The sequence below is a fragment of the Gopherus flavomarginatus genome, chromosome 3, assembly GCF_025201925.1.
Source record: "Gopherus flavomarginatus isolate rGopFla2 chromosome 3, rGopFla2.mat.asm, whole genome shotgun sequence".
NCBI lineage: Eukaryota > Metazoa > Chordata > Testudines > Testudinidae > Gopherus > Gopherus flavomarginatus.
In genome coordinates, this window is record NC_066619.1 from 28750661 (window position 1) to 28776801 (window position 26141).

At 40.8% G+C, this 26141-nt stretch overlaps 1 protein-coding gene across 1 annotated transcript in view; it reads right to left on the minus strand.

The window, feature by feature from the left end:
* Positions 1-2312: 2312 nt before the first annotated feature.
* Positions 2313-26141, minus strand: part of C9 (complement C9) — a 34376-nt gene continuing 10547 nt past the window's right edge. The window contains exons 3-12 of the mRNA XM_050946968.1: positions 24708-24855; positions 23430-23577; positions 20874-21012; positions 10647-10865; positions 9346-9586; positions 7658-7786; positions 6888-7066; positions 5977-6205; positions 4280-4466; positions 2313-2489 (exon numbers count right to left, since the gene is read on the minus strand). Coding sequence (XP_050802925.1) covers positions 4300-4466; positions 5977-6205; positions 6888-7066; positions 7658-7786; positions 9346-9586; positions 10647-10865; positions 20874-21012; positions 23430-23577; positions 24708-24855 — 1599 coding nt within the window. The 3' untranslated portion in view covers positions 2313-2489; positions 4280-4299. The remainder of the gene's footprint in view (positions 2490-4279; positions 4467-5976; positions 6206-6887; positions 7067-7657; positions 7787-9345; positions 9587-10646; positions 10866-20873; positions 21013-23429; positions 23578-24707; positions 24856-26141) is intronic.

Below are 26141 nucleotides of genomic sequence, written 5' to 3' on the forward strand. Positions count from 1 at the left end.
GCCTTTTCTGGGTTCTTATCTTTTGTCAGGGATGCCTCCTTCAAAGCCTTTCTGTAAAAACCTTCAGCGATTCAGTGCCTGAGGCAGATGTGAGCCAACCCAGCCTGCCTCACATTTCTTGTGAAATCAGCCAGGGCGTTTTCATGCAGAATAATCACTCTGGCATGCTTTTTGAGCTGCACGCACGTAGAGTAATCTATTTTACTATATGTGCTATTTTCCGCCCCTGAGTTTAACAATGGGCGTGAAAGTTTTAAGTATAGATTTAGAAACCTCTGTCATGAGCAGCAGAAACAATAGCTCTGGCAAGAGACTGTCTTTTGGTGCTATGTTCACTTGCTCTCCCACACTCACATATAGTAGTTCTCAAATGTTGCCTCTCCTGGCCCCCTCAAAGAATTGATAATAAACCAAAAGGTTAGTTCCATGAATATTCAGAGCTTTAAAAACTAGGAAACCCCCTCAAATAGTTTCTTAAACATTTTATTGACTAAGCATGTGGATCTAACTCTCAACAGGATGTGTGGTGAAGAGCAGGAGATGAGATAGTAATTAAATTAGATAAAGGGTTTTTTTAGAAAAATGTGATGTCACAATAATGGGATTCCACCGAGAACAGTAACTCTTCACTCAGCTCAACATATAAAAAGTCTGACATGTCATTGTGAGGATCCCAAAAACATCACCCAAACCCAAAGCCATTTAAATGTTACTCTTCCAATCTACAACTACTACAGCCTAGTTTTTATATAGTGCTTTTCATCAGCAGATCTCAAAGTGCTTTACCAAGGAGTCAAGTACAATTATCCCCATTTTACAGAGGGGGAAACTGAGGCAAGATAGGTGAAGTGACATGCCCAAGATCACCCAGTGGCAGAGTCAGGAATAGAATCCAGTCCCAATGCAGTGTTCCACCCACTAGGCCACCCTCTTTCCTACACTAAGTACTGAGAGTTATCATCTGGGGTACTTCCTCATGTCTGATGTATGCAAAAATATTCCAAGCTACTGTTAGGTCTAAATAAAAATATAGCAAACAAAACCAGGTATGCCAACCTAACCAAAGTCAAGCTAACAAAGGTTTGTGGGTAATCCCTAAGTAAAAAAAAACTAAAAAGCAGCATGTCTCACAAAGCGCTAAAAAAAAGTAAAATAAAAAAGGGGCTGCATTCCTGGTATAGTACCAACTGTGCTGTGTCAAAAACAGTTCCTTTAAAAAACTAATAAAAAATCCCAGCCTCCCTGTTTTCACTCCTTGGTTCAGTTCTCTGTCTGTTTTAACTCCCCTACATTCCTAACTTCTGGTACTTTCTAAAATATTGTTAACCACCTAATGCTGTAAAACATGTATACTTAAAGTGTCTAATTTCTAGTTGTTAAAAAAAGAAGGTGGGTTGCTCCAGTAAATAACTTATAATGCAACAAAACTGTCTATATAGGCTTATACTAAAATGTAAAAAGCAAACTGGTTCTCTCAAAAAACAAGCTGCTCTCTATTAATGCGTGCACTTGTCAATAAAAAGCTTTTAATCAAACCTTGCTGGTGTTGCCTGTTTCTCTCGCGGTCAAACAACAAACTTTGCCGTCTGGGTTAAAGTCCCTAACACTACATTCTCATTTGCTCTCACAGTGTAAAGGAAGCCTTAATATAAATATGAATCAAGCCCTCTAATTTTTGTGTTACAGCTATAACCAACAGTAAACAAACAGATGAAAGGCAGGTTAGATTTTGGTCAATAAGAAAATGATTTGATATTCATATGTAAAGTTATTTTTTTCAATGTTATGCCTCACTCTACTAGCTGAGGACAGAACCTGTGTTTGAAGAGAGCAAGGAAGAAAGCTAGAACAGACAGAGAAGAACGTTAAGAAGCCAGTAAAGCTGGGGAGTTGGGAAAAGTCCAAGTTGGGAGGATGTCAGGTTGTCAGGAAAGTTGCAAGGGGGCCTGAAGAAGAGGTTGTGGGGAGTATCTAAAGCTGGGTATCTGTCATGTCCCAGAGAGGCAGTGGGAAGTTGTCACTGCCAATCTGCATCGTCTGAGATTTGACCGTCACTAATTCCAGGCAGAACACTGCCAGCCCTGCAGCACCTGGCTCCCCACTTGCAGATCATGCCTCTGCTAGCTGAGTGACACGGATCAAGGAAACAGTAAGTCAAGAGTCACAAAATATGTAAATGATTTACATCAATACTTCTCTTTTTTTGCCAATAATGACAAATGATTTTTTCTTGGAGACATAGGGTAGCATGTACCCCAGTGCTAAAAGGAAGCAAATAAAAATACACATGGAACACCAATCACACCAGCCAATCTCCTTAAACATGTTTATTTTCCCTCTTATTTTGGTTTTGATTAGCGATTGTTGAAGCTATAGGCACTCACGAAGCATACAATTCCAATCCTTCTGCCAACAGGAAGCTTGAGCAGTAGAATAATTGCAGATTTCATGCATGCCTTTGAAGGCTGTATTGTTTTCATAAGAGATACCTGTCAAAAAAAAGAATATTAGAGAATTCACATAGAGAGTAGCTATCATGTCAATCAGATAGTTTATCTTATTTTAAGTAGGTGAATGTCACAGCTTACTGGGAATATGAGCTTAGTGTCTCTCTAATATGGTTCTAATGTAGACTGAACAAGTCAAAGAAGGCCTGATTTTTCAGAAGTGCTGAGCCCCTATAACTCTGATTGAATTCAGCTGGAGTTATGGATGCTTAGCTCTTCTGAAAACCAATGTATTTTAATTTGGTAAGGTGATTTGATTGTGCTTTACAGTAGGAAACATACTTGGATATGTAGGCTCATTATTATGACATTTACCTTCCTGACTGTGTTATAAACAGGCCAATTGTGAATTGCAGGAGTGAAATAAAGCAGCTCCTGTAATTTTAGGGACTTCACATTTAGTTGGAATGGAGAAGAGGTGCTGGAGATGTGACTCCCTTGTTGAGGGATGTGTAGCCCCCACACAAACCCTAACTTAGACCCGGGCATGAATGCCCTCAGGGTTGTTACACTTCTAGAAGACGACATGGCTGAGCTACATTCCAGCAGGCCAGTTCTGTTCCCAGTCCTGCCTATGCCCTGAAAGCAACATGTCCCTCCTTCCCCTGACACTGTGGGTGAGAGAGAGCTGGCACAGGGAGCAGTGCAGCTACCTTTACCAACAGAGTTCCCCATGTGCTGGGGGACTTCTCCAGTGGCTGGTCCCTATTGGCTTAAAGCCACTTTGAACTAGAAAAACCTTACAGGCCTTTCCTGCATTTTTGCTGTTTTTTGCAGGGTCTACCTCCCCCCATTTCAATAAAAAAACAATTTTCATCATTTTCAAGGTGGAAGACTCAAAACTGCTGTTAAAGTAATACTAGGAGGTCTTATTAAAAACTCACCAAATAAGAAAATTCAGGGTTAAGAACTTTCAACTTGAACTGAGACTAACTCCATTGTTTGCCTCCCATTTTCTGTATCTCTCTCTCTGTGATGTAGAGTCTAACTGGAATTTAAGGGCTCAATTTTCAGCCTGGATTTGGCCAGATCTCCATTCTCGTGCCCGCAATTTTGTGAGCACAACACAGGTCATAAAGATGCCCAGCTACCCAATTTGCAGGTGCACCATAACTGAGCACACAATTATTTGCATCCAAAAACTGCAGACAAGATGGAAGCTGGGTTTTTAAACACTGTCGCAGAACATGGATCTAATTCGGATATTTAACAGGGTTTATAAATTTCATATGTATGATGCACACATAAATATTTCCACTGGGGTTGCTTTGGAAGGGGTACAGGTCATGATTCAGCACAACCTTTTCATTTAAATACACTTTATATGTTGGAAGGCGTTAATGGCTGCCACCAAGCAGATCCGATCTAGACACACACAGCTATAGGGGTGCTAACCACCCTTCCTTCAGCAAAATGGAAGGAGCCACTAAATGCCTCTTTATGCAGTAATAGCTGGAAACAATAGAAATTCACTACCCAAGTGGATGTTCCATATGGCAAGACTGACCAGAGGTTAAACTGAGTGGGTTGAGAGATTTCCCTGTGACTCATTGCAAACACAACAGCTAATGGGTGGCTTAGCAAGCCATTTGTGTGAGAGAGGCAGAAAGCAGAGAAAGCCAGCTGAAAGGGAGAAAGCAGATGTAAACAAACAGGATTGCACCAAAGAATACCTGACATGGGTCATCAATTTCTCCTTCTACTGGAAAAAAACCTGTAAGGCACCACATACTGTTTGGGCCGAGGGGCAAAAATACATTACCATCACTCACCTTTTTTTAGACTTGTACCATTATTTTGCCTGAGAACAGTAGCTTTTTTCGATGCTGTCACCTTGGCATGGCCTGCCCCCTGGTCCTGGAGCAGGATTATTACACTGACGAGTGCGAGTGCGTTCTCCTTGCACGCAGTGAGACCAAGCAGTCCAACAGCTCCAGCCCCCATCAGTGACCTTCTTATCTGTATTGGACCAAACCAGCATTAGTCCAGCAACCTGCTGCCTTGGGTGTAGTGGCACAGGTGCAACTATTTGAAATTCAGGAAGTAACTATTTTGAAGGAGCACAAGATGGAACAGAATTCAGCCCGCACTCTCTCAGCTATGGTGGCTCTAGAAACCCAAAGCAATAAAAACTCATTTTCATCACAAAGAACCCAAGAGACTGGATGCTGAAAACACATAGGGCCACTGGCGCTGCTGGGTGCTCGGCAGTTTTGGAAATCCAGCCATATATGTAAGTGTCTAAAAATCAAATGCAGAGTTTCACTTTGGACACCTGTTTTATTAAACCTTGACCACAAGGAATAAATCTATTGCATAAGAAGGGGCCATTTCTACAGTCACTTTTCATGGCAGAACTGCATTAAAAATAGCTATTTTTGCCTCAGGCCTTGTCTACAGTGGGGGCCAGACCCTCAGTGGGTGTAAACTGGCACAGCACCATTGAAGTCATGGAGTTATGCGGATTTACACCAGCTGACAATTTTTAGTCACTATTGTAGACAGAATTTACACTGGTGCAGCTAACCAACCATGACATATAACTGGATAAGATGCCCTGGTGCAAATTGTTCCACATCATCAGTGCAAAATGTGTCTACACTAGGGGGTTGCATTGCTTCAGCTCCACCAGAATCTAAAAAAACAGTGTAGGTGATGTAGACAATGCCTTACATAAATAGCTATGATTACCTCAGTGTTTGTATTGTTCCTTACACTTACTACATTATAGCAAATATTGAGTAATGTTTTTTTAGTTATCGAAAGCCTCGGGCAAATTGTGAAGGATGAGTACTACAGTGCAGAAGAGTGTTACAGGCCAGGAAGAATGTCAAAAGAAGATTGCTTTCCTCCATTGTCCTGTGTGTTAATAGGTATCAGGGAACAGTTGGTAGCAGCACTGGAGCAGAAGAGAGACTTTGTGATGTAGAGATGGCACTTGAAATATTAGGCTGCCTGCTTATTGGCACCTCCTATATACTGGACCAATCTAGTTGTAAGCCTGCATTATGTGATCATGCAACATGAGGCATACATTTGTAAGCACTGGGCTTTTGCAGAGAAACCCAGCTAGGAAAATGGAAATGGTTTTCTTGCCTGAACTTGATTCTCTGCTTTGGTTCTATGGTGTTACCAATCCACATTTGTGCTCAGTTAATTTTCTTGTTTGTGAGAGGTTTTGGATGTCTACAAGGCACAGTAATGGTGGCACAGTGGAATCTCCAAGTGAATCTCTTCTCCACTTAACACTTCACAGACATACTCTACAGCTAAAACTAGCTTCCATCCCTCATGCCCAGCTGAATAGGTCAGCAGGGTGTGTAAATCTGTTCTATGATATGAGAACTTACAGATAGTGTTTAATTCTGTCTGGGTAAAGACCATATTTTCAAAGTATGCTCCAACATACATGCTGATATGTTAATTTACGTCTGCTTAGAACATTGACAGTGCATGAATATCTACTAACCTTCATCATCTCTTGATTTGGGGATTTGGCAGGCATCTCCCTTAAAATAGCTGGAACATAGGCATATGCACTCTCCATCCACCAGCAACAAGGTACCACCATTTTTGCAGGGTTTGCATTTGCACACACTGTACTCTGTAATGTAGTCCTCAATGGCTCTTTCCAAATTCTGTTTCTTTATATGTGCATCTTTCATTTTTACTGGAACAAGAGTATGTATTGGAGATGGCTGTAAAGGAAAAAAAACCCATACATAACACACATTGTTTTCCCAAGAATCATGTCTAAATGCTTTCCTTATACAAATCTTTAGAAAAAGTTATTTTAAACAAATTCTTTCTTCTGGTAACATGAAGTCTCCTTACTTACAGTTTGCACCATGTATCTGGTATAACTGTTGGACATGAGTTATTTTAATCCTGCAGCAATGGCATGTGGACCAGATAGTTCAAGATTCAGATCCCCATAGTTACACCCAAAATACATTACAGAGCCCACTGACATAGTCTTCATCCAAAGAATGGGTTGGAAAATGATATTGACTATAACGTTCTTATATAAGTAAATCAACGGTGCACCCATCACCTGGAATGCTCTGTTCATTTCTGCTCAACTTATCTCAAACTTACATTCTAGTTCAAACAAGAATTACTTCAGGGCAGCTCTATGGCCTGTGTTATATAGGAAGGCTGACTAGGTGATCACACTGGCACCTTCTGGCCTTGGAATCTATCAATCCATTACAAAGGACCAAAACTGCCAAGATGCACTAAGATGAAGACACTATCTAACAGTCAATGGTAAGCAAAGTCATTCTTGATATTTTTCCCCACCATAGGAAAAGGAACTTTTACAGGTAATTATGATATATGAATTTGTAACATACTCGGCCTAGAAGAAACTCTCCTTACCTTCTGCTGTATCACCACTGGAGCATCAATCAGTGAGGTAGCCCACTGTATATAATCCTCTACATCAACCACTTTGGCATTCCTCAGTAGCATTTCTTTTATTTTAACAGAAAAATCAATCTTCCCTCCCTCAACCAAAGAAATGATGTCATCAATAACTGCGTCATCATCATGAGTGTCTGCAGAAAGAGAGAGAGAAAGAATGACTGGAAATTTAATTGCCACAGATTCTAGCACAAATCAGCTCACGTCTCCCCAAAGTGACTAGAAGTAAGATTCCATCCTATGAGATTGTGGTGAAATCTCTTCAAACTTTGCTTATTCTCCATCATTTGAGAGAAATCTCATTTTATGAATTTGGCAATCACACCAAAATGCCAGAAACAAGAAAAAAAAAGGGGGGGGCTTCTAAGGGGTTAGCATGGCATGGATGGACATGTGGGTACACCAGATGTCACAGAAATGGGTGCAGTACACTTTATTTAATGAGTGTCATAGTATCACCTGAGCTGTACAAGGAAAGGACAATGGTTAGGCTGGCCTGGGTAGCACAGCTAAGAATTGAGTTGCGAGAACAGAGCAGTGCAGAGAAGCTTGCAACGCCTGCCTGTCCTGTGCTTGGCATTGAATCCTTCTCTCTCAGCCTTTTGTGAACACTATTAGTGTAGACATTTAATTGGTTTAAAAAGAAGGGGAAGAAATCAACATCCTCTCTCTTTAAGCAAAAGAGTTTGCAGTTTTGATCACACATAAACTAAAGATATACTTACAATTTGATTTCACGTTGATGCTTTCACATTTACCACCTTTTATACCACCTTTGAAATCCAACTCTTTATTTACTAGACTGACATCTAAATGGTAACCAAGACATTCCTTTACATCTTCTACCGTGACTTCTGCAAATGCAATTAATTTGGAGATCATTAGGGGAAAATGCATATTTGGTTTTAAAAAAAGGAAAATAAGAAAAAACGAATATGATTTTATATTTCTTGGGAGCCAAGTTTCAGGACTGTTGAAAAAAATGTGTTGCCTTCATCCTTCCGCTATCTTTCGCTCCCACTCTCTCTACCAGGTTATGAATTCAGTGCAGTTTGCCTCTGGAGTTTTGAACTATTGGTGGGCTGCCCAGTGACTAGGAAAACTCTAGGAACACTCCCTCTACTTGCAACTCCTTAAAAAGTAACAGTCTCTTCTTCTCCAGAGCTGCCCTTCTTTCAGGGATGATTCTTCCCCTCTTTCTTCTGGGGATTGTGTCTTACTCTGTTGTTTCTCATTTCTTTTTTTATGTTTGTTGTATCATTGAATCCTCTCAATCTTCTCCTCCCCCATCACCCAGTCTTACCCAAACTGTTTCCCAGATATTCCCCTCTTTTTACCATAAAGTTAATGTAACTATATTAGTCTGTTCCATGCCCTCCCACCCCATCATGGTCACTCTTATTCTACCCTCTTTCTCCTACAGCTACTCTTTTCTATTTATTGATCTTAAATAACTGAAATCTAATCTTGTTCTACCACTGCAGTCAATGGGAGTTTTCCCTCTAGATCAGTGCCTCAGAGAGCACCTATCACCATAGTATTGAGCTGGTGAACATAAGAATATAAGTGTGTATAAAGGACTTCTCTGTCTCAACACCTTGCTTATTGCCTCTACTGACAGGAAATTTTAATGCCATAAGTGGCATGTTTATTTGTTTGGTGTCATAATTCACATGAGAATTATTACTTTTTTCAGTTTATTTTAGAATGATCACTTCAATCTACCACAAAAGCCATACCTCCCAACACTGCATGTGAGGAAGGATTAAGTTACTGCTTTCCTATCTCAACCACTGTGAGAAAAATTCCAATATTAACATTAAAGGCTGTAAAAACAGTTCCAACTCAGCCAAATGCAGCATCTGCAGTCAGTGTGGTTCTCCATTTTACTACCAATTTAGATGTACAAAGAGATCAAATGACAAATTACCTATCATCACAAAGTGAATTTTGTGACTCAGCTAGCATTAGGATTTGGGATCCTCTATGAACCAGACCACATGGTCGGTCACCAGCCACTACTAGTATTTGAATACTGTAGTTTTTAACTAAAAGGTTTTCACAGATGACAGACTTCCATTAAGATTGTGATAGAAAGATACCTTAAAGTGAATGAGCCAGATTCTGATCTATCTTATACTTGTAGAATTCTGGAATGACTCCATTGATGCCAATGAAGTGACTTTGGTGTAACTGAGGTTCATGTTTGGCTCAGGATTTTAATTCTGAAAACTAATGACCAAGGCTCCTATCCTACAATAAGGTACAAAACATGGTCATTCCCTTCCACCTGCATGGAGTCTCACTGACTTCAATCAGCCTCTGCACGAGGTTCTGTCCTCTCATATCTCATTGCAGGACTGGGGCCTATTTGTTGATCTATGAGCTATAGGCAGAGCAATAATATGCATACCTTTTAAACTCATGGCATAATTATCCAACACATACAGAAGTTCGTATTTTCCTCCCACAGTCCCAGAGACAGCATAATGTGTTCCATACATTTCTAGAAAGCTAAAATATTCCCCCTTGTCATATTCAGTGGGCAGAAACTTCAAATCTTCAAGGAAAGCATCTGTTAGCCGAACATCACGACTTCGCATTTGGAATCTTCCCAGTTGTATTTTTCCTTTGACGTGCATAAAAGTTTGTTTCTGTACAAAAGGCACAATCAGGCATGTTTTACTCAAAAGACAATGCAGAACTCTCAATTTCAGTGTGGGATACTCTAGCATTTTGGGACATGGACAAACTTGTTTAGATAGAATAAGAAGTTCCCTAAAACTTCAACTAAAACTTAATCTGAAGAAGTAGCAAGAAGTTTGGATAATTTTAGGTTTCCCCCCCCCATTTTTGCACAACACTCCACTTCCCAATTTCAGTAAATCAGACTCCTTGTGTTCCACTGTTTTCAGACATCACATGTGTAGGGTTCTTTTTAAACTAGACTCTCTATAAAATACTTCCCTGAAAGCAGACTTAAAGCAAGCGTAAGAGGCCACGTGCTATAGACAGAGCAATAAAATGCATAAAGGCAATCAAGCCTTTGGTGGCTTCTGTAATCTTCTGGTGGCATAAAGCTGATATACCTGCTATCAATCCCCATCACAGGCCTTGGCATAGTGTATAGCTAAGGAAAAGGGTGGCTTGCTGATTGCCCTTGGACTCTGGCAATCTTCAACTGCTGGAATGGACTCTTAGGAGCTGTGGCAACTGGAACAACTTAGAGCAGTCCTTTGCAACCTGTTTCCCTCTGAGATGTGCTGTGCAACAAATGGCTGGTCCTGAAGATCTGACCCTTGGGATATTAATCAACATGCTCCATTAAGAACACCCAAGCATTGCCTGCCTGGGTCTTCATTGCAATTTGTTACTTAAAGGCTGTGTCTAATTTGCATACAATGGAATAGATCACAGCTGTTCGCTGATAAAGATGGATCATTGCATGCTGATATCTTTGGTTTCTGGCAACATCAACCCACATTGAAGACCAAGGTGGTGAAATAGGCTGCATTTGACCCATATTTTGGCTACTCCTGAAGTAAACTTTAATCTTTACATTATCAACATTTTGCCAGCCTCTTCTATTTGGTGTGAGGAAAGCAACAGGCATCCTGAACGGTGTGGAAGATTAATACTTGTATAACCCAACACTATGCTAATTTCAGGTCCTATGAAATTACTACATCAAATATTTTATGCCATTGAACTTACCCTTTCTTTGGAGTACCGCAAGATATAATTTAGACTTTCATTCCTTGAAAACTGGTAGCCAAGAGAGGCATTTACAGATGTGCCCTGATTCTTTTCAGTAGGTGTGTATTTTACTGACATGGAAACCGAGAAATGTTCTTGTTTTTCACGGTAAACCTCTTTTATCATGGCCACATGATCATAGAAGAACTCAGTTGTGAATCTTTTGTCTGCTTTTGTCTTAGGAAAAAAGAGCATAACAGATAAAATCATGTATAATCTATTTAACAAAACTACAATAGTTTAAAACTTATGTAATGAGCAGATACTAAAACTGCATGTTTTATTCTCATGTCATCACTAATGATATGATAAAACAATCTATATAAAACAGGTGCTAAGGGGCATGTAGTAGATGAGGGTCCAGAGACTGACAGCTATAATACTTAGTCAGTTTGTATAGGATTTGGACCCAACCTTCAAGAAATAGAACAACATTAAATCCACGTATCAGAGGGGTAGCCGTGTTAGTCTGGATCTGTAAAAGCAGCAAAGAGTCCTGTGGCACCTTATAGACTAACAGAAGTTTTGGAGCATGAGCTTTTGTGGGTGGCCACTACATGCATCCGACGAAGTGGGTATTCACCCACGAAAGCTCATGCTCCAAAACTTCTGTTAGTCTATAAGATGCCACAGGACTCTTTGCTGCTTTTATTAAATCCATAGGAAACAGTAAAATTGGTTTATATGGTTGCGTTGTCATTTCAAAAAAGTAAAATATTCATAGATTCATAGACTCTAGGACTGGAAGGGACCTCAAGAGGTCATCGAGTCCAGTCCCCTGCCCTCATGGCAGGACCAAGTACTGTCTAGACCATCCCTGACAGACATTTATCTAACCTACTCTTAAATATCTCCAGAGGTGGAGATTCCACAACCTCCCTAGGCAATTTATTCCAGTGTTTAACAACCCTGGCAGTTAGGAACTTTTTCCTAATGTCCAATCTAAATCTCCCTTGCTGCAGTTTAAGCCCATTGCTTCTTGTTCTATCATTAGAGGCTAAGGTGAACAAGTTTTCTCCCTCCTCCTGATGACACCCTTTTAGATACCTGAAAACTGCTATCATGTCCCCTCTCAGTCTTTTCTTTTCCAAACTAAATAAACCCAATTCTTTCAGCCTTCCTTCATAGGTCATGTTCTCAAGACCTTTAATAATTCTTGTTGCTCTTCTCTGGACCCTCTCCAATTTCTCCACATCTTTCTTGAAATGCGGTGCCCAGAACTGGACACAATACTCCAGTTGAGGCCTAACCAGCGCAGAGTAGAGCGGAAGAATGACTTCTCGTGTCTTGTTTACAACACACTTGTTAATGCATTCCAGAATCACGTTTGCTTTTTTTGCAACAGTATCACACTGTTGGCTCATATTTAGCTTGTGGTCCACTATGACTCCTAGATCTCTTTCTGCCATACTCCTTCCTAGACAGTATCAGAGGGTGCTAGCCGTGTTAGTCTGGATCTGTAAAAGCAGCAAAGAATCCTGTGGCACCTTATAGACTAACAGACGTTTTGGAGCATGAGCTTTCGTGGGTGAATACCCACTTCGTCAGATGCATGTAGTGGAAATTTCCAGGGGCAGGTATGTATATATGCAGGCAAGCTAGAGATAATGAGGTAGTTCAGTCAGGGAGGATGAGGCCCTGTTCTAGCAGTTGAGGTGTGAAAACCAAGGGAGGAGAAACTGGTTTTGTAATTGGCAAGCCATTCACAGTCTTTGTTTAATCCCGAGCTGATGGTGTCAAATTTGCAGATGAACTGAAGCTCAGCAGTTTCTCTTTGAAGTCTGGTCCTGAAGTTTTTTTGCTGCAGGATGGCCACCTTAAGGTCTGCTATAGTGTGGCCAGGGAGGTTGAAGTGTTCTCCTACAGGTTTTTGTATATTGCCATGCCTAATATCTGATTTGTGTCCATTTATCCTTTTCCGTAGCGACTGTCCAGTTTGGCCGATGTACATAGCAGAGGGGCATTGCTGGCATATGATAGCGTATATTACATTGGTGGAGGTGCAGGTGAATGAACCGGTGATGGTGTGGCTGATCTGGTTAGGTCCTGTGATGGTGTCACTGGTGTAGATATGTGGGCAGAGTTGGCATCGAGGTTTGTTGCATGGATTGGTTCCTGAGCTAGAGGTACTATGGTGCAGTGTGCAGTTACTGGTGAAAATATGTTTCAGGTTGGCACGTTGCCTGTGGGCAACTCCTATCTGCCTCATGGGGCCACAACTGTGGTACCCCCAACCCACCCAGCAATATCGTCAATCTATCCAACTACACACTCAGCCCAGAAGAAAAGTCTGTCCTATCTCAGAGACTCTCTTTCTGCCCTGCTACCCCCACCAACATGATACAGTTCTGCGGCGATCTGGAAGCCTACTTTCGCTGTCTCCAACTCAAAGAATACTTTCAGGACAACACTGAACAGCGCACTGATACACAGGTACCCTCCCACCAACAGCACAAGAAGAAGAACTCCACATGGACTCCTCTTGAGGGTCGAAATGACAGTCTGGACCTCTATATTGAATGCTTCTGCCGACCTGCACAGGCAGAAATTGTGGAAAAACAACATCGCTTGCCTCATAACCTAGGTCGTGCAGAACGCAATGCCATCCACAGCCTCAGAAACCACCCAGACATTATCATCAAAGAGGCTGATAAAGGAGGTGCTGTTGTCATCATGAACAGGTCTGACTACCAAAAGGAGGCTGCCAGACAACTCTCCAACACCAAATTCTACAGGCCACTTCCCTCAGATCCCACTGAGGAATACACTAAGAAACTGCAACATCTACTCAGGACACTCCCTACACTAACACCGGAACAAATCAACATACCCTTAGAGCCCCGACCAGGGTTATTCTATCTACTACCCAAGATCCACAAACCCGGAAATCCTGGACGCCCCATCATCTTGGGCATTGGCACTCTCACTGAAGGACTGTCTGGATATGTGGACTCTCTACTCAGACTCTATGCCACCAGCACTCCCAACTATCTCCGTGACATCACTGATTTCCTGAGGAAACTACGATGCATTGGTGACCTTCCAGAAAACTCCATCTTAGCCACCATGGATGTAGAGGCTCTCTACACGAATATCCCACACACAGATGGAATACAAGCTGTCAGGAACAGTATCCCTGATGATGCCACAGCACAACTGGCTGCTGAGCTCTGTGCCTTTATCCTCACACACAACTATTTCAAATTTGATGACAATATATATCTCCAGATTAGTGGCACCGCTATGGGCACCCGCATGGCCCCACAATATGCCAATATTTTTATGGCCGACCTGGAACAACGCTTCGTCAGCTCTCGTCCACGCATGCCCCTTCTCTACCTACGCTACATTGATGATATCTTCATCATCTGGACCCATGGGAAGGAGTCTCTGGAAAAATTCCACCACTATTTCAACAGCTTCCACCCCACCATCAACTTCAGCCTGGACCAATCTACACCGGAGGTCCACTTCCTAGACACCATGGTGCAAATAAGTGATGGTCACATTAACACCACCCTATACCAAAAACCTACCAACCGCTATGCCTACCTTCATGCCTCCAGCTTCCATCCCGGGCACATCACACGATCCATTGTCTACAGCCAAGCACTGAGGTACAACCGCATCTGCTCTAACCCCTCAGACAGAGACCAACACCTACAAAATCTCCACCAAGCATTCTCAAAACTACAATACCCGCACGAGGAAATAAGGAAACAGATCAACAGAGCCAGAGGTGTACCCAGAAGCCTCCTACTGCAAGACAAACCCAAGAAAGAAACCAACAGGACTCCACTGGCCATCACATACAGCCCCCAGCTAAAACCCCTCCAACGCATCATCAGGGATCTACAACACATCCTGGACAATGATCCCACACTTTCACAGGCCTTGGGTGGCAGGCCAGTCCTTGCCCACAGGCAACCTGCCAACCTGAAACATATTTTCACCCCAGTAACTGCACACTGCACCATAGTAACTCTAGCTCAGGAACCAATCCATGCAACAAACCTCGATGCCAACTCTGCCCACATATCTACACCAGTGACACCATCACAGGACCTAACCAGATCAGTCACACCATCACTGGTTCATTCACCTGCACCTCCACCAATGTAATATACGCTATCATATGCCAGCAATGCCCCTCTGCTATGTACATCGGCCAAACTGGACAGTCGCTACGGAAAAGGATAAATGGACACAAATCAGATATTAAGCATGGCAATATACAAAAACCTGTAGGAGAACACTTCAACCTCCCTGGCCACACTATAGCAGACCTTAAGGTGGCCATCCTGCAGCAGAAAAACTTCAGGACCAGACTTCAAAGAGAAACTGCTGAGCTTCAGTTCATCTGCAAATTTGACACCATCACCTTGGGATTAAACAAAGACTGTGAATGGCTTGCCAATTACAAAACCAGTTTCTCCTCCCTTGGTTTTCACAGCTCAACTGCTAGAATAGGGCCTCATCCTCCCTGATTGAACTACCTCATTATCTCTAGCTTGCCTGCATATATATATATATATATACCTGCCCCTGGAAATTTCCACTACATGTATCTGACTAAATGGGTATTCACTCACAAAAGCTCATGCTTCAAAACGTCTGTTAGTCTATAAGGTGCCACAGGATTCTTTGCTGCTTCCTAGACAGTCTCTTCCCATTCTGTATGTGTGAAACTGATTGTTCCTTCCTAAGTGGAGCACTTTGCATTTGTCTTTATTGAACTTCATCTGGTTTACCTCAGACCATTTCTTCAATTTGTCCAGATCATTTTGAATTTTGACCCTGTCCTCCAAAGCAGTTGCAATCCCTCCCAGTTTGGTATTGTCTGTGAACTTAATAAGCATACTTTCTATGCCCAACATCTAAGTTGTTGATGAAGATATAGAACAGAGCCGGTCCCAAAACAGACCCCTGCAGAACCCCACTTGTTATACCTTTCCAGCAGGATTGGGAGCCATTAATAACTATTCTCTGAGTACGGTTATCCAGCCAGTTATGCACCCACCTTATAGTAGCCCCATCTAAATTGTATTTGCCTAGTTTATTGATAAGGATATCATGCGAGACCATATCAAATGCCTTACTAAAGTTTGGGTATACCACATCCACCACTTCTCCCTTATCCACAAGACTCGTTATCCTATCAAAGAAAGCTATCAGATTGGTTTGACACGATTTGTTCTTTACAAATCCATGCTGGCTATTCCCTATCACCTTACCACCTTCCAAGTGTTTGCAGATGATTTCCTTAATTACTTGCTCCATTATCTTCCCTGGCACAGAAGTTAAACTAACTGGTCTGTAGTTTCCTGGGTCGTTTTTATTTCCCTTTTTATAGATGGGCACTATATTTGCCCTTTTCCAGTCTTCTGGAATCTCTCCCATCTCCCATGACTTTCCAAAGACAATAGCTAGAGGCTCAGATACCTCCTCTATTAACTCCTTGAGTATTCTAGGATGCATTTCATCAGGCCTTGGTGACTTGCAGGCATCTAACTTTTCTAAGTGATTTTTAACTTGCTCTTTTTTTATTTTATCTTCTAAACCCACCCCCTTCCCATAAGCATTCACTATGTTAGACATTCCTTCAGACTTCTCAGTGAAGACCGAAACAAAGAAGTCATTAAGCATCTCTGCCATTTCCAAGTTTCCTGTTACTGTTTCTCCTTCCTCCCTGAGCAGTGGGCCTACCCTGTCCTTGGTCTTCCTCTTGCTTCTAATGTATTGATAAAAAGTCTTCTTGTTTCCCTTTATTCCCATAGCTAGTTTGAGTTCATTTTGTGCCTTTGCCTTTCTAATCTTGCCCCTGCATTCCTGTGTTGTTTGCCTATATTCATCCTTTGTAATCTGACCTAGTTTCCATTTTTTATATGACTCCTTTTTATTTTGTAGGTCATGCAAGATCTCGTGGTTAAGCCAAGGTGGTCTTTTGCCACATTTTCTATCTTTCCTACCCATCGGAATAGCTTGCTTTTGGGCCCTTAATAGTGCCCCTTTGAAAAACTGCCAGCTCTCCTCAGTTGTTTTTCCCCTCAGTCTTGATTCCCATGGAACCTTACCTATCATCTCTCTGAGCTTACCAAAATCCGCCTTCCTGAAATACATTGTCTCTATTTTGCTGTACTCCCTTCTACCCTTCCTTAGAATTGCAAACTCTATGATTTCATATCACTTTCACCCAATATTAATGAGGGATGGTCAAAAAAAGGTGTCCATTGAAACTGTTTTGAGATAGAAAATTGGGTTTTTGACAAAATGAAGTTTGTTTGGTTTGTTTGTTTTGCAAAAAGTCTCTTCCATGGAAACTTTAAATTTTTTGTTGAAAAAATAAATGCCTGAAACCCAAAATATTTGGGTTTGGTTGTTGTGCTGTGGTGCCTCGTGGAAGCTGTAGTTTGGTTCTCCTCTGTGGGCTAGGCTCTGTAGCCTGGCCACATCTCCTGTCATTAGGGTTAGTAGAATTTGATTTTTTTAAAAATAATTTTGATGGATAATATCAATATTTATTTTTAAGCATTTTTGTTATTTTTAGCCACTTAAATTTCACAGTTACACAAAATTATGGGTTTTCATTAATTTTTATCCATTTACATTTTCAGATTTGTATGAAATTATGGGGAGGGTCATATCATTAGTTGATGATAACAGACATGGATTTCAAAAAGCTAATGCTTTATAACAAATCACAAATTGTCAACATCACACGTCAAAATACCCAAAATAAATAGCTTTAAATCAAACTAAGATTTCAAACAGCATTTTTCTTATTTTGCCTATTGGTAAATTTGGATTATCATAGATGGAAATAATATTTAGTTGGTGTTGTATGTACAGTTAAATGGACATTTACCAACATTTATTGATAAAAATCAAATCTTTCCAAGTCTACCTATGATGCACCATGGCCACAGACCCCCATGATGAAACAGCTTCCCCTCATCATGAGGGGAGACTGTGGTGCATCATGGGAGTTGTAGTCTAATCAGGTAGTCTGGCCTATATAGGAAAATGGGAGCATGGGGCATGTGAATCAACTCACATGGGGCACCATGCCAACATTTCCAAATGGAAAAAATTTGGTTTTCAGCTGAAAAACATGTCAAAACAAAATTTTCTGTCTCATAAAAGCCCATTTTCTGATCAGCTTTAATCAGTATGCTGCACTTTGGTCTTGATTTCTGTATAGAACAAGAAGAAAAACTGGAGATTAAATGCTTTCAAAATATAAAGGTGAATATTTTCAAAAGTGACTCGTGATTTTGGGTGTCAATATCAGGTGCTCAATTAAAGCTCAATACAATTTGAAACTTTAAAGCACCCTGTCTTTTAGAAAATGCTATATACCTCATCTATGAAAATCAGACTCCTTTAAGAGGTATTAAGTTGGCACCCAAATCAGAAGTCACTTGAAAACTTGGCCAAAGACTGCTATATGAAGGGTATCATTTGGATTTTACTTTGACAACACAAGAATCTCACAGAACTTCATGGAGAAATCATTTGCAGAAATGTAATGACAAATTTCACACAGTTGCTTCAGAATTTACCATTGTGTTACATGGTTGTCACTACTTTTATGATTTTTTTTTAATCTCTGCTCGCAGTCACTGAAAATGTCTGTTACATGTGACAAATGCTTGTCAAACTGTGACCATTTTGTTAGATTCAACTATGTCATGCATAATTTCATTTAATTTGGCTATTTTACTGATTTTTGCCTTTGCAGGGTATGTGTAAAAGGCAAAATTATCCAGTTTCATATGTGGCATGAATGTATCATAAAACTCTACCAAAAAAAAAAACATATGGAACCCCCTCTCCTTCCCCCACAACATCTGGATCAGCTCAGCTGTTCACAAGCAAAGTTGCAGTGACTTTTCCCTTCTTTTTAATTTCTGCTTTCGTGGGTGTAAAGTCTTTGCTATGTAAAACTGGGAAAGTACCGTTACATTTAAGATATTATAATCTTCAATTTCCTATTAGAATGCAGATAGGAATCTTTATGGAGGCTCAAGCTCAGAAATGAAGCAGAATTGCCATTTCACCTTCTTCCATCTTAGGTACCTGTAGTCTATGGCTAATTCCAAATACTTGCTTTTAATGTTAAATAAATATACTAACAGTATCATTTTTTTTTTGTTTTAGTAGAATATACAGGTTTGGTAACAAAGAAATGCTACCACCACCAAAAATAAATATACATGCTGCATGGCAATGCTTTATGGTCCGATTTAGCTAGCCTTACTTGTATTGGCACAAAACCTTAGCTGCTGTGAAGTCAATTGGATACATAAGTTATAATTGCTTAGGTACAGAAATTTTTCTCCAGGAAAAGTTTAACTAAGAAGCAGCTTTTAATATTTTTCAGGAATTTCCTCTTGAAGCACCCTTAGATTGCCACCATGTGATCTCTTGCTTATGTAGATGCAGAAAACTAGGTAGCTATAGAATAGTAATTATTTTTAGCTATAAACTGAACTGAGGCTGAGCCACCAAAAGGATTTTAATATTAATATGAATTAGCATCCAAATCTCCTAGAAGGCTTTGAAAATCTTCATCTGAATCTGCAAAGGAAAGGTGATCTAGTGGTTATGGGACTCAACTGGGGCTCAGGAGAGCTAGGCTTTCTGAGAAAGTTACTTAATCTCTGTGTGCCTCAACTCCACACCTGTAAAATGGAGATAATAATGCTCCCTTCTTCCAAGCTGTCATCTCTGTCTTGATTATTTAGAGTGTAAACTCTTTGGGGAAAGGACTGTCTCTTAGGCCACGTCCAGACTACCCGCCGTATCGGCGGGTTAAAATCTATTGCTCGGGGATCGATATATCGCATCTAATCTAGATGCAATATATCGATCCCCGAGCGCGCTTATATCGATTCCGGAACTCCATCAACCCCAACGGAGTTGCGGAATCGACAGGGGGAGCCGCGAACATCGATCCCGCGCCGTGTGGACGGGTGAGTAATCCGATCTTAGATATTCGACTTCAGCTACGTTATTCACGTAGCTGAAGTTGCGTATCTAAGATCGATTTCCCTCCCTTAGTGTGGACCAGCCCTTAGTATGAACCGAGTGAATAGAGCACACTAAACTCAATGGGTACAGAGGCTACATCCACACTTGGAGCTGGAGGTGTGATTCCCAGCTCGCGTACACGCACTCGCTCTAGCTCTCATTGAGGCAGTGCCAGGGGTGGCTCCAGGCACCAGCGCACCAAGTGCATGTCTGGGGCGGCAAGCTGCGGGGGGCAGCCTGCTGGTCGCCGTGAGGGCGGCAGTCAGGCATGCCTGCGGGAGGTCTGCCGGTCCCGTGGTTTCGGTGGCAATTCGGCTGCAGGCAGGAGCGGCGCCAGGGTTTTTGGCACCCTAGGCTGGGGGCTCCTTCCACACTCCTGGTCTTCAGGGCACTTCAGCGGCGGGTCCTGGAGCGAGTGAAGGACCCGCCAGAGAATTGCTGCCAAAGACCTGGAGAGCGGAAGGACCCCCCTGCTGCCGAATTGCCACCGAGGGTGGCAAAATGCTGCCCCCCCAAATCCTGGTGCCCTAGGCAACCACCTAGGTTGCCTAAATGGAAGCGCCGGCCCTGGCTGCAGGCACACCAAAGGTGCGGGACCAGCAGACCTCCTGCAGGCATGCTGCCAAATCCGTGTTACCAGCGGACCTCCTGCAGGCGCGCCGCTGAAAGCCACCTTACTGCTGTGCTTGGGGAGGCAAAAATACATAGAGCCACCCCGGGTAGTGTACTAAAAGAGTACAGTAACTGTGGTAGCATGGTTAGTGGTGAGTAGAAGCACAGGGTAGCCGCCCCAACTACAAACCCACTCAGGCCCCATGGTACGTAGACGGGAAGCTAGCCCATTCTGCTGCTCGCTACCGCCCATGCTGCTCCTGCTACACTGCTTTTTTAGTGCACTACCTCAACGAGATCTAGAGCGAGTGTGTGCTCGGGAGCTGGGAATCACACTTCCAGCTCCAAGTGCAGAAGCCGCCTTAGTTAGGCTTCTAGGAATTACCATTAATACAAATAAGATATTCTCTTCTCTTCTGGATTCTGCCAAAATCATACTACGGAAGAATTATGAATGCCTGATTTAAGAGAGAGTTTTGACATCCTGTTGGAAAACTGAATTTCAGTCAACTACCTTCTAATTTTTACACAGAGACTTACATCATAGTTGAGAAAAGCAACATTCCATGGCTTGCGGTAATAGGTCCTGGTATTCCCATCACGCACTCGATCACACAGACCATTAAAATACTCATTTTCAAATGGGCTTGCCATTGGCTGCATCCCTAGAATGCTGATTCTACAAGGAAAATAAAGACACGTTAAGCTTCAAAAAAGATGGTGTTAGCACCTTTGGCCTGTAGACAGCGATATTATGACCTAGAAAAGCCAAACTACATACAAATTACATATGACAACTGACAAAAATCTGAATCTGGAGTTCCTGTTGTTCAGCATTGATATTAAAGATCTCATAAGACTTTTCACAAGACTGAGGATTTGCAATATTGCCCTGAGCCAATGTACTGCCATAGTTCATCTCAGAAGTTACTGGATTCAGTCGTGCTGCAAGTGTACCATGGGTTTTGTAGGTTACATTTGTTTATAAAGATTGTTAAGGGTGCCCAGGAGCTTGGGATGGAAACTCTGATAATGGAAATCAAAAGACTAAATAGGCAACAGAATGTCCTAATGGATAGGGCACTGCATTAGGACTCAGGAGAGCAGCATTCTAGTCCCAGTTCTGCCACTGGGATGCTCAGTGACCCTAGGCAAGTCATGTCTTGAGGCCTTAGTTTTCTCATCTGTAATATGGGGATAATGATATGTCCTTTGTAAAGCACTTTGAAGTCTGTAGATGAAAAGTGCAAGAATGAAAAAGTGATTGGTATTATTAATAAAAAGGAAACATGATGGAATCCTTTGGAATGAAAGGAACCCTATAATAAAGACCTATTTCATCTCAAATAGCTATTCATAGCTAGCAATCTTTATGGGATCAAAATAAGGATATATTTTTCCAAATACACTTTTATCAGATTGTTTCTAATTCTCAATATTATATTGTATATTACTATATTTTGCAACATCAAGTTTGTACAGAAGCTACCCAGCCTTCAGGAGGAATATACAGCTAATGTTATCCTAGACTCTGCTCAAGAAAAATTAGAGGTAGGGCACTACTGTGGCCTGGGTCAGAGGAAAGGCAGTTAAAATAATAGCAAACACAGGAAAGCTAACAGATTCATCTTCCAGTGTCATAGATCTGGTGAGAATGTGAGATAACAAGTGTACAAAGAAGATATACCTAAAATCACTCTTTCCTGTGGGATCTCATACTGGGATTTGCCTTTCCTTGTCTGTCTTCTAGACTGTAAGCTCTCTGGAGCAGAGGCTGTCACAATATTTGTGTCCTGTACAGCACCATGCACATTGTTGACCTTATCTAATAGCTATCATTCAACAGCACAATGAACATCGCTATTATACATCTAAACAATATTTTCCTTATAGAAGGGATAACTAATTGTAATAACACTAAAAGTCTTTAAAGTGCCTAGCACATTTCTGGAAACTTCAAAAATAATATTTGCTTGTTTTTCAGTTATAAAGGTCTTTATTTATCCATTTTAGATTATTTCTTAGACAGAGGTGATATGGAAAGGCTGTAATTTTCAGTTGAACACTAGGTGGAGCTGCAACATCTTGACATTTTTGTCTGTTCCAGGTTATGCTGCTGATTTCCAATTCAATTTGTAGATCAATTACAGGCCCTTCCTCACCTGTCCATGAAACCCCAAAACAAAAAAGAGAGCAACTCCCCAAACCAATATCCAAACCTAACACCCCAACAAACCTCCAACTACCTAGAAGCTGGGAAAGGAAAGGTAAATATATGCAAAGAAAAATGCTGTGGTAACCAATGACACTTTGGGGATTCTGTCGTCCAGAGGATGTTAAAACAAAAATCAAACAAACTATAAACATTTTCCTTATATCTCCTGTCTGCGAGGTAGGAATGGAGGGTAGGATTGCTATAGATGCAGACTTTTGATGAAAGAATATCTGCATATGTTTTCTCATTTTTCACATATTACTTTAGTACGATGATGGTGGGGAAAGATTGTTTGATAAGCTGCTCTAAGAACAATAGTGAACTAATCCCTCCCTCCCCCAAACCAGGCTACCTAATATATAAAGGTTTGAGAAATTTGATGATGGATGCCTTGCTAAACCCCAGCCATTTCTAGATTGGGCAAGAGGGGAGGGCTGGAGAGGCAGAATCTCAACATGGTATCCATCCCCCTCATGCAACCTCCTGCGCACTACTGCTACAGATCTAGTTACAGAACCCAGCACCAGTGGCATGGCCATTTTGTAAGGCCCATAATGACCAGCCCTTACGTGCTTTATAACACACTGCACGATATAGAGCAGGGGTAGTCAATTACTTTTTTTGTCAAGGTCCAAATTTCTTGGCCAAGGTATAGTCAAGGCTCAGACTCCAGAGAAAACAATAAAAAAAATGATAATAAGTACATTGGCGGTGTGTGCATCTCCTGTGTGGGGAGGTTAGCCCCCTACCCCGCCTCTTCCACCCAATACCCCGCCCCACCCCTTCCCCTGCTCTTGCTAGCCGGCCCACAGACATGTCTCCTAACTTTGTCTGGTGCCAACCAGGGTCTCTCTCTTTAGCTCTGGCTTTTCATTGAATACCCTTGTCCAGCAGTCCTTCCAATCTCTGATACTTCAATATCCGGGTCACGACATGGTGATTTTGGATCTCTTTCACAGTCACTTTCATCGGAAAAGTCTCCACAGTCATTATCCACATTACACACAAGCCTCTTCTTTATACATCGACCTAAGCAAAGAATGAAGAACTGAACATCTCTAATCCTTTTTAAACATGGGGTTTACATCAGAAAAACAAATATTCCTTACTGGAATCTTCCTCTTAGAAGGTGTATTTTCATTTCAGCCAGAACGAGGTAAAAACCTAATCCCTTGCTCCTCTAAGTGAGAAAAAAAACCTTTAAATTTACCAATTATTTTAAATTGGATGGCACAGAAAATTAATTGGCAGAAGAATTTCTGACATTTATAGAGAATTATCCTGATTTGATTAATTTTTAGATTATTGTTTAATGTCAAGATTTGGAGTATTTTTCTTTGAAGTATAAGAGTGTGAAAAAACATTAGTTCTTATAGGTTAATGTCAGCAAAGTCATATTTCTGAGTTGCTTTAATGGTCAATGCCTGGGAGGATGTAGCATATACTCAACATAATTTATGTTTTTATTGTGATGTACAAACAAGGGGAGAAATTCTGATCCCATTTAAGTCATTGGGAGTTTTGCCATTAGCTTCAATGAAGTGAGGATTTCACCTCAGTGGTTTTGTGAAGATTAATTATCTCTACATGATTTAAAGATTTTTAAATTCAGATGCACTCTATTGATGTCAGTTAGCTGGCCTGTAAAGTGCTAGCTAATATCTATGTAGTATTACTAAAATATGTCTTGAGAAGTTGATTTGTCAAATCCCCTATGCAAAATAAAGTCATAGAGTTTTGTAATTTTACCTGTATTCTAAGTGAGTTTGAACCTAGATCTCCAGAGATAGACCGAACTGCTGAAGTCACCTGGACTTCCCCACTTCAATGACTCTTTTCCCACTGATTTTTCATAAAGCATAAACAAAAAAGATTCACTCAGCGCCATTTGGAATAGATACAACATAAGAAAGGAAACTTGTGGAACTGGCAACTTTTCAGCATGGAATAGAAAGAACTGTTAAGGAATTTAAACCTAAATATATAGGCCTTGATTCAGCAGACTATCCATATTCAGCAAAGTACTTAAGCATGTGTTTAACTTTAAGCACGTATTTAAATCTGTTGACTTTAAATGTGATTTGAACATGTGCTTAAAATTAAGTAGATACTTCCATGCTTTGCCGAACTAATTAGCCTGGTGTGAAAGCAACACCTACCTGAATCACATCTGAAGTCAGCTCCACAATCGATTTCTTGCTCTTCTGGACAGGCTATGCTGGTTTTACAGCTTTGTGAGTTTCCCAGTGATTCCAGGCACCGTTTCCCACGAAACTGTCCAAATTGCTGAACACTTCTAGAGCGAAACTACAAAGATATATAATAATAATTAGATCTGCTTAAAGAAAAGCAAGACAAAAATTCCAATCTAATTAGAAATTTTCCCCCTCAAAATTTCATCCAAGTTAGAAATTTCTTCATGAGCTGATTGGTTGCACGTTTCCCTTTGTGTCCTTTAATCTCAAAGTTGGACATTTTGTCAACATTTAGAAATTGAAAACATTTTGACTAGCTCTAATAATAAAATAAATAATAATATTTTACACTTATGCAGCATTCTTACAGCATCTCAAAACAGGTTACAAATCACATCTTTAAGGAAAAAAAGGGGGAGGAGGTACTTCAAAGCACAGAAGTGGACACTGAGGAACAGGTAGGTTAAATGACGATCCTAACGTCACACAGCAAGTTGTTCAGAGGCACAATAGATCTCCTCATTAGAGATGGATGACATTTTTCAGACTAAACTTTTTTTTTGACAAAAAATGGAAATTTGGGTTAACTGAAACATTTTGCTAATTTGTGTTAATTTTAAAAAAAGAGTAAAACAAAACTAGATTTTTTTTTGACAAATGAAACTAGTTTGTCAAAAAAATCTAAGTAGTACATTTTATTAAAAATAATAATTCAAATTATGGCCAGATTCTCAGCTAATGTCAATCAGCTTAGCTTCATTAACTTCAGTGAAGCTATGCTGATTTACATTTCTGAGGATTGGGAAGACTGCAGATACTTTTGTGGGAATCTTTCATTAATACCAAATTCTGAAGAACAGCGTTGTGTAGCTTGAAATCTTGTAGCTTCCACCAACAGAAATTCGTCCAATAAAAGATATTACACTCCCCTCCCCATTTTGTCTCTCTCAAATTCTTATGGTGCAAGTAAAAAATTCATATTTTCTTTGCATTTTAGCCTTCATACTGAACTGGCCTCATAGTTAGTATTTTATTTATTTGGAACCCAGGTTTTTTCTACAAGGGAAGTCCCCAAATTATACACAAACACAAGTCGAGGTTTAGGAGAACTTACTTTTTGTTCATTAATTCCAGACCTACAGCCCTCACATATTATGCCTGCAAATAAATTAGCAAAGATGCTGTGTCTGAAGGTCTTTGTTAAGGTCTGGATGCAGGAAGTCACTCACCATGCATAAGAAAAATACCTTTACGGAACCTACTGCTTATGCAAAATATCACACATTCCTATGTGCCAGTGGTAGCACTCGTAACTAATTCTTCACATGCACATATAAACAGATACATGGCTGTGGCACTAGTCACTAGGCTTATGTGGTGTTTTTTGTTACCATGAAA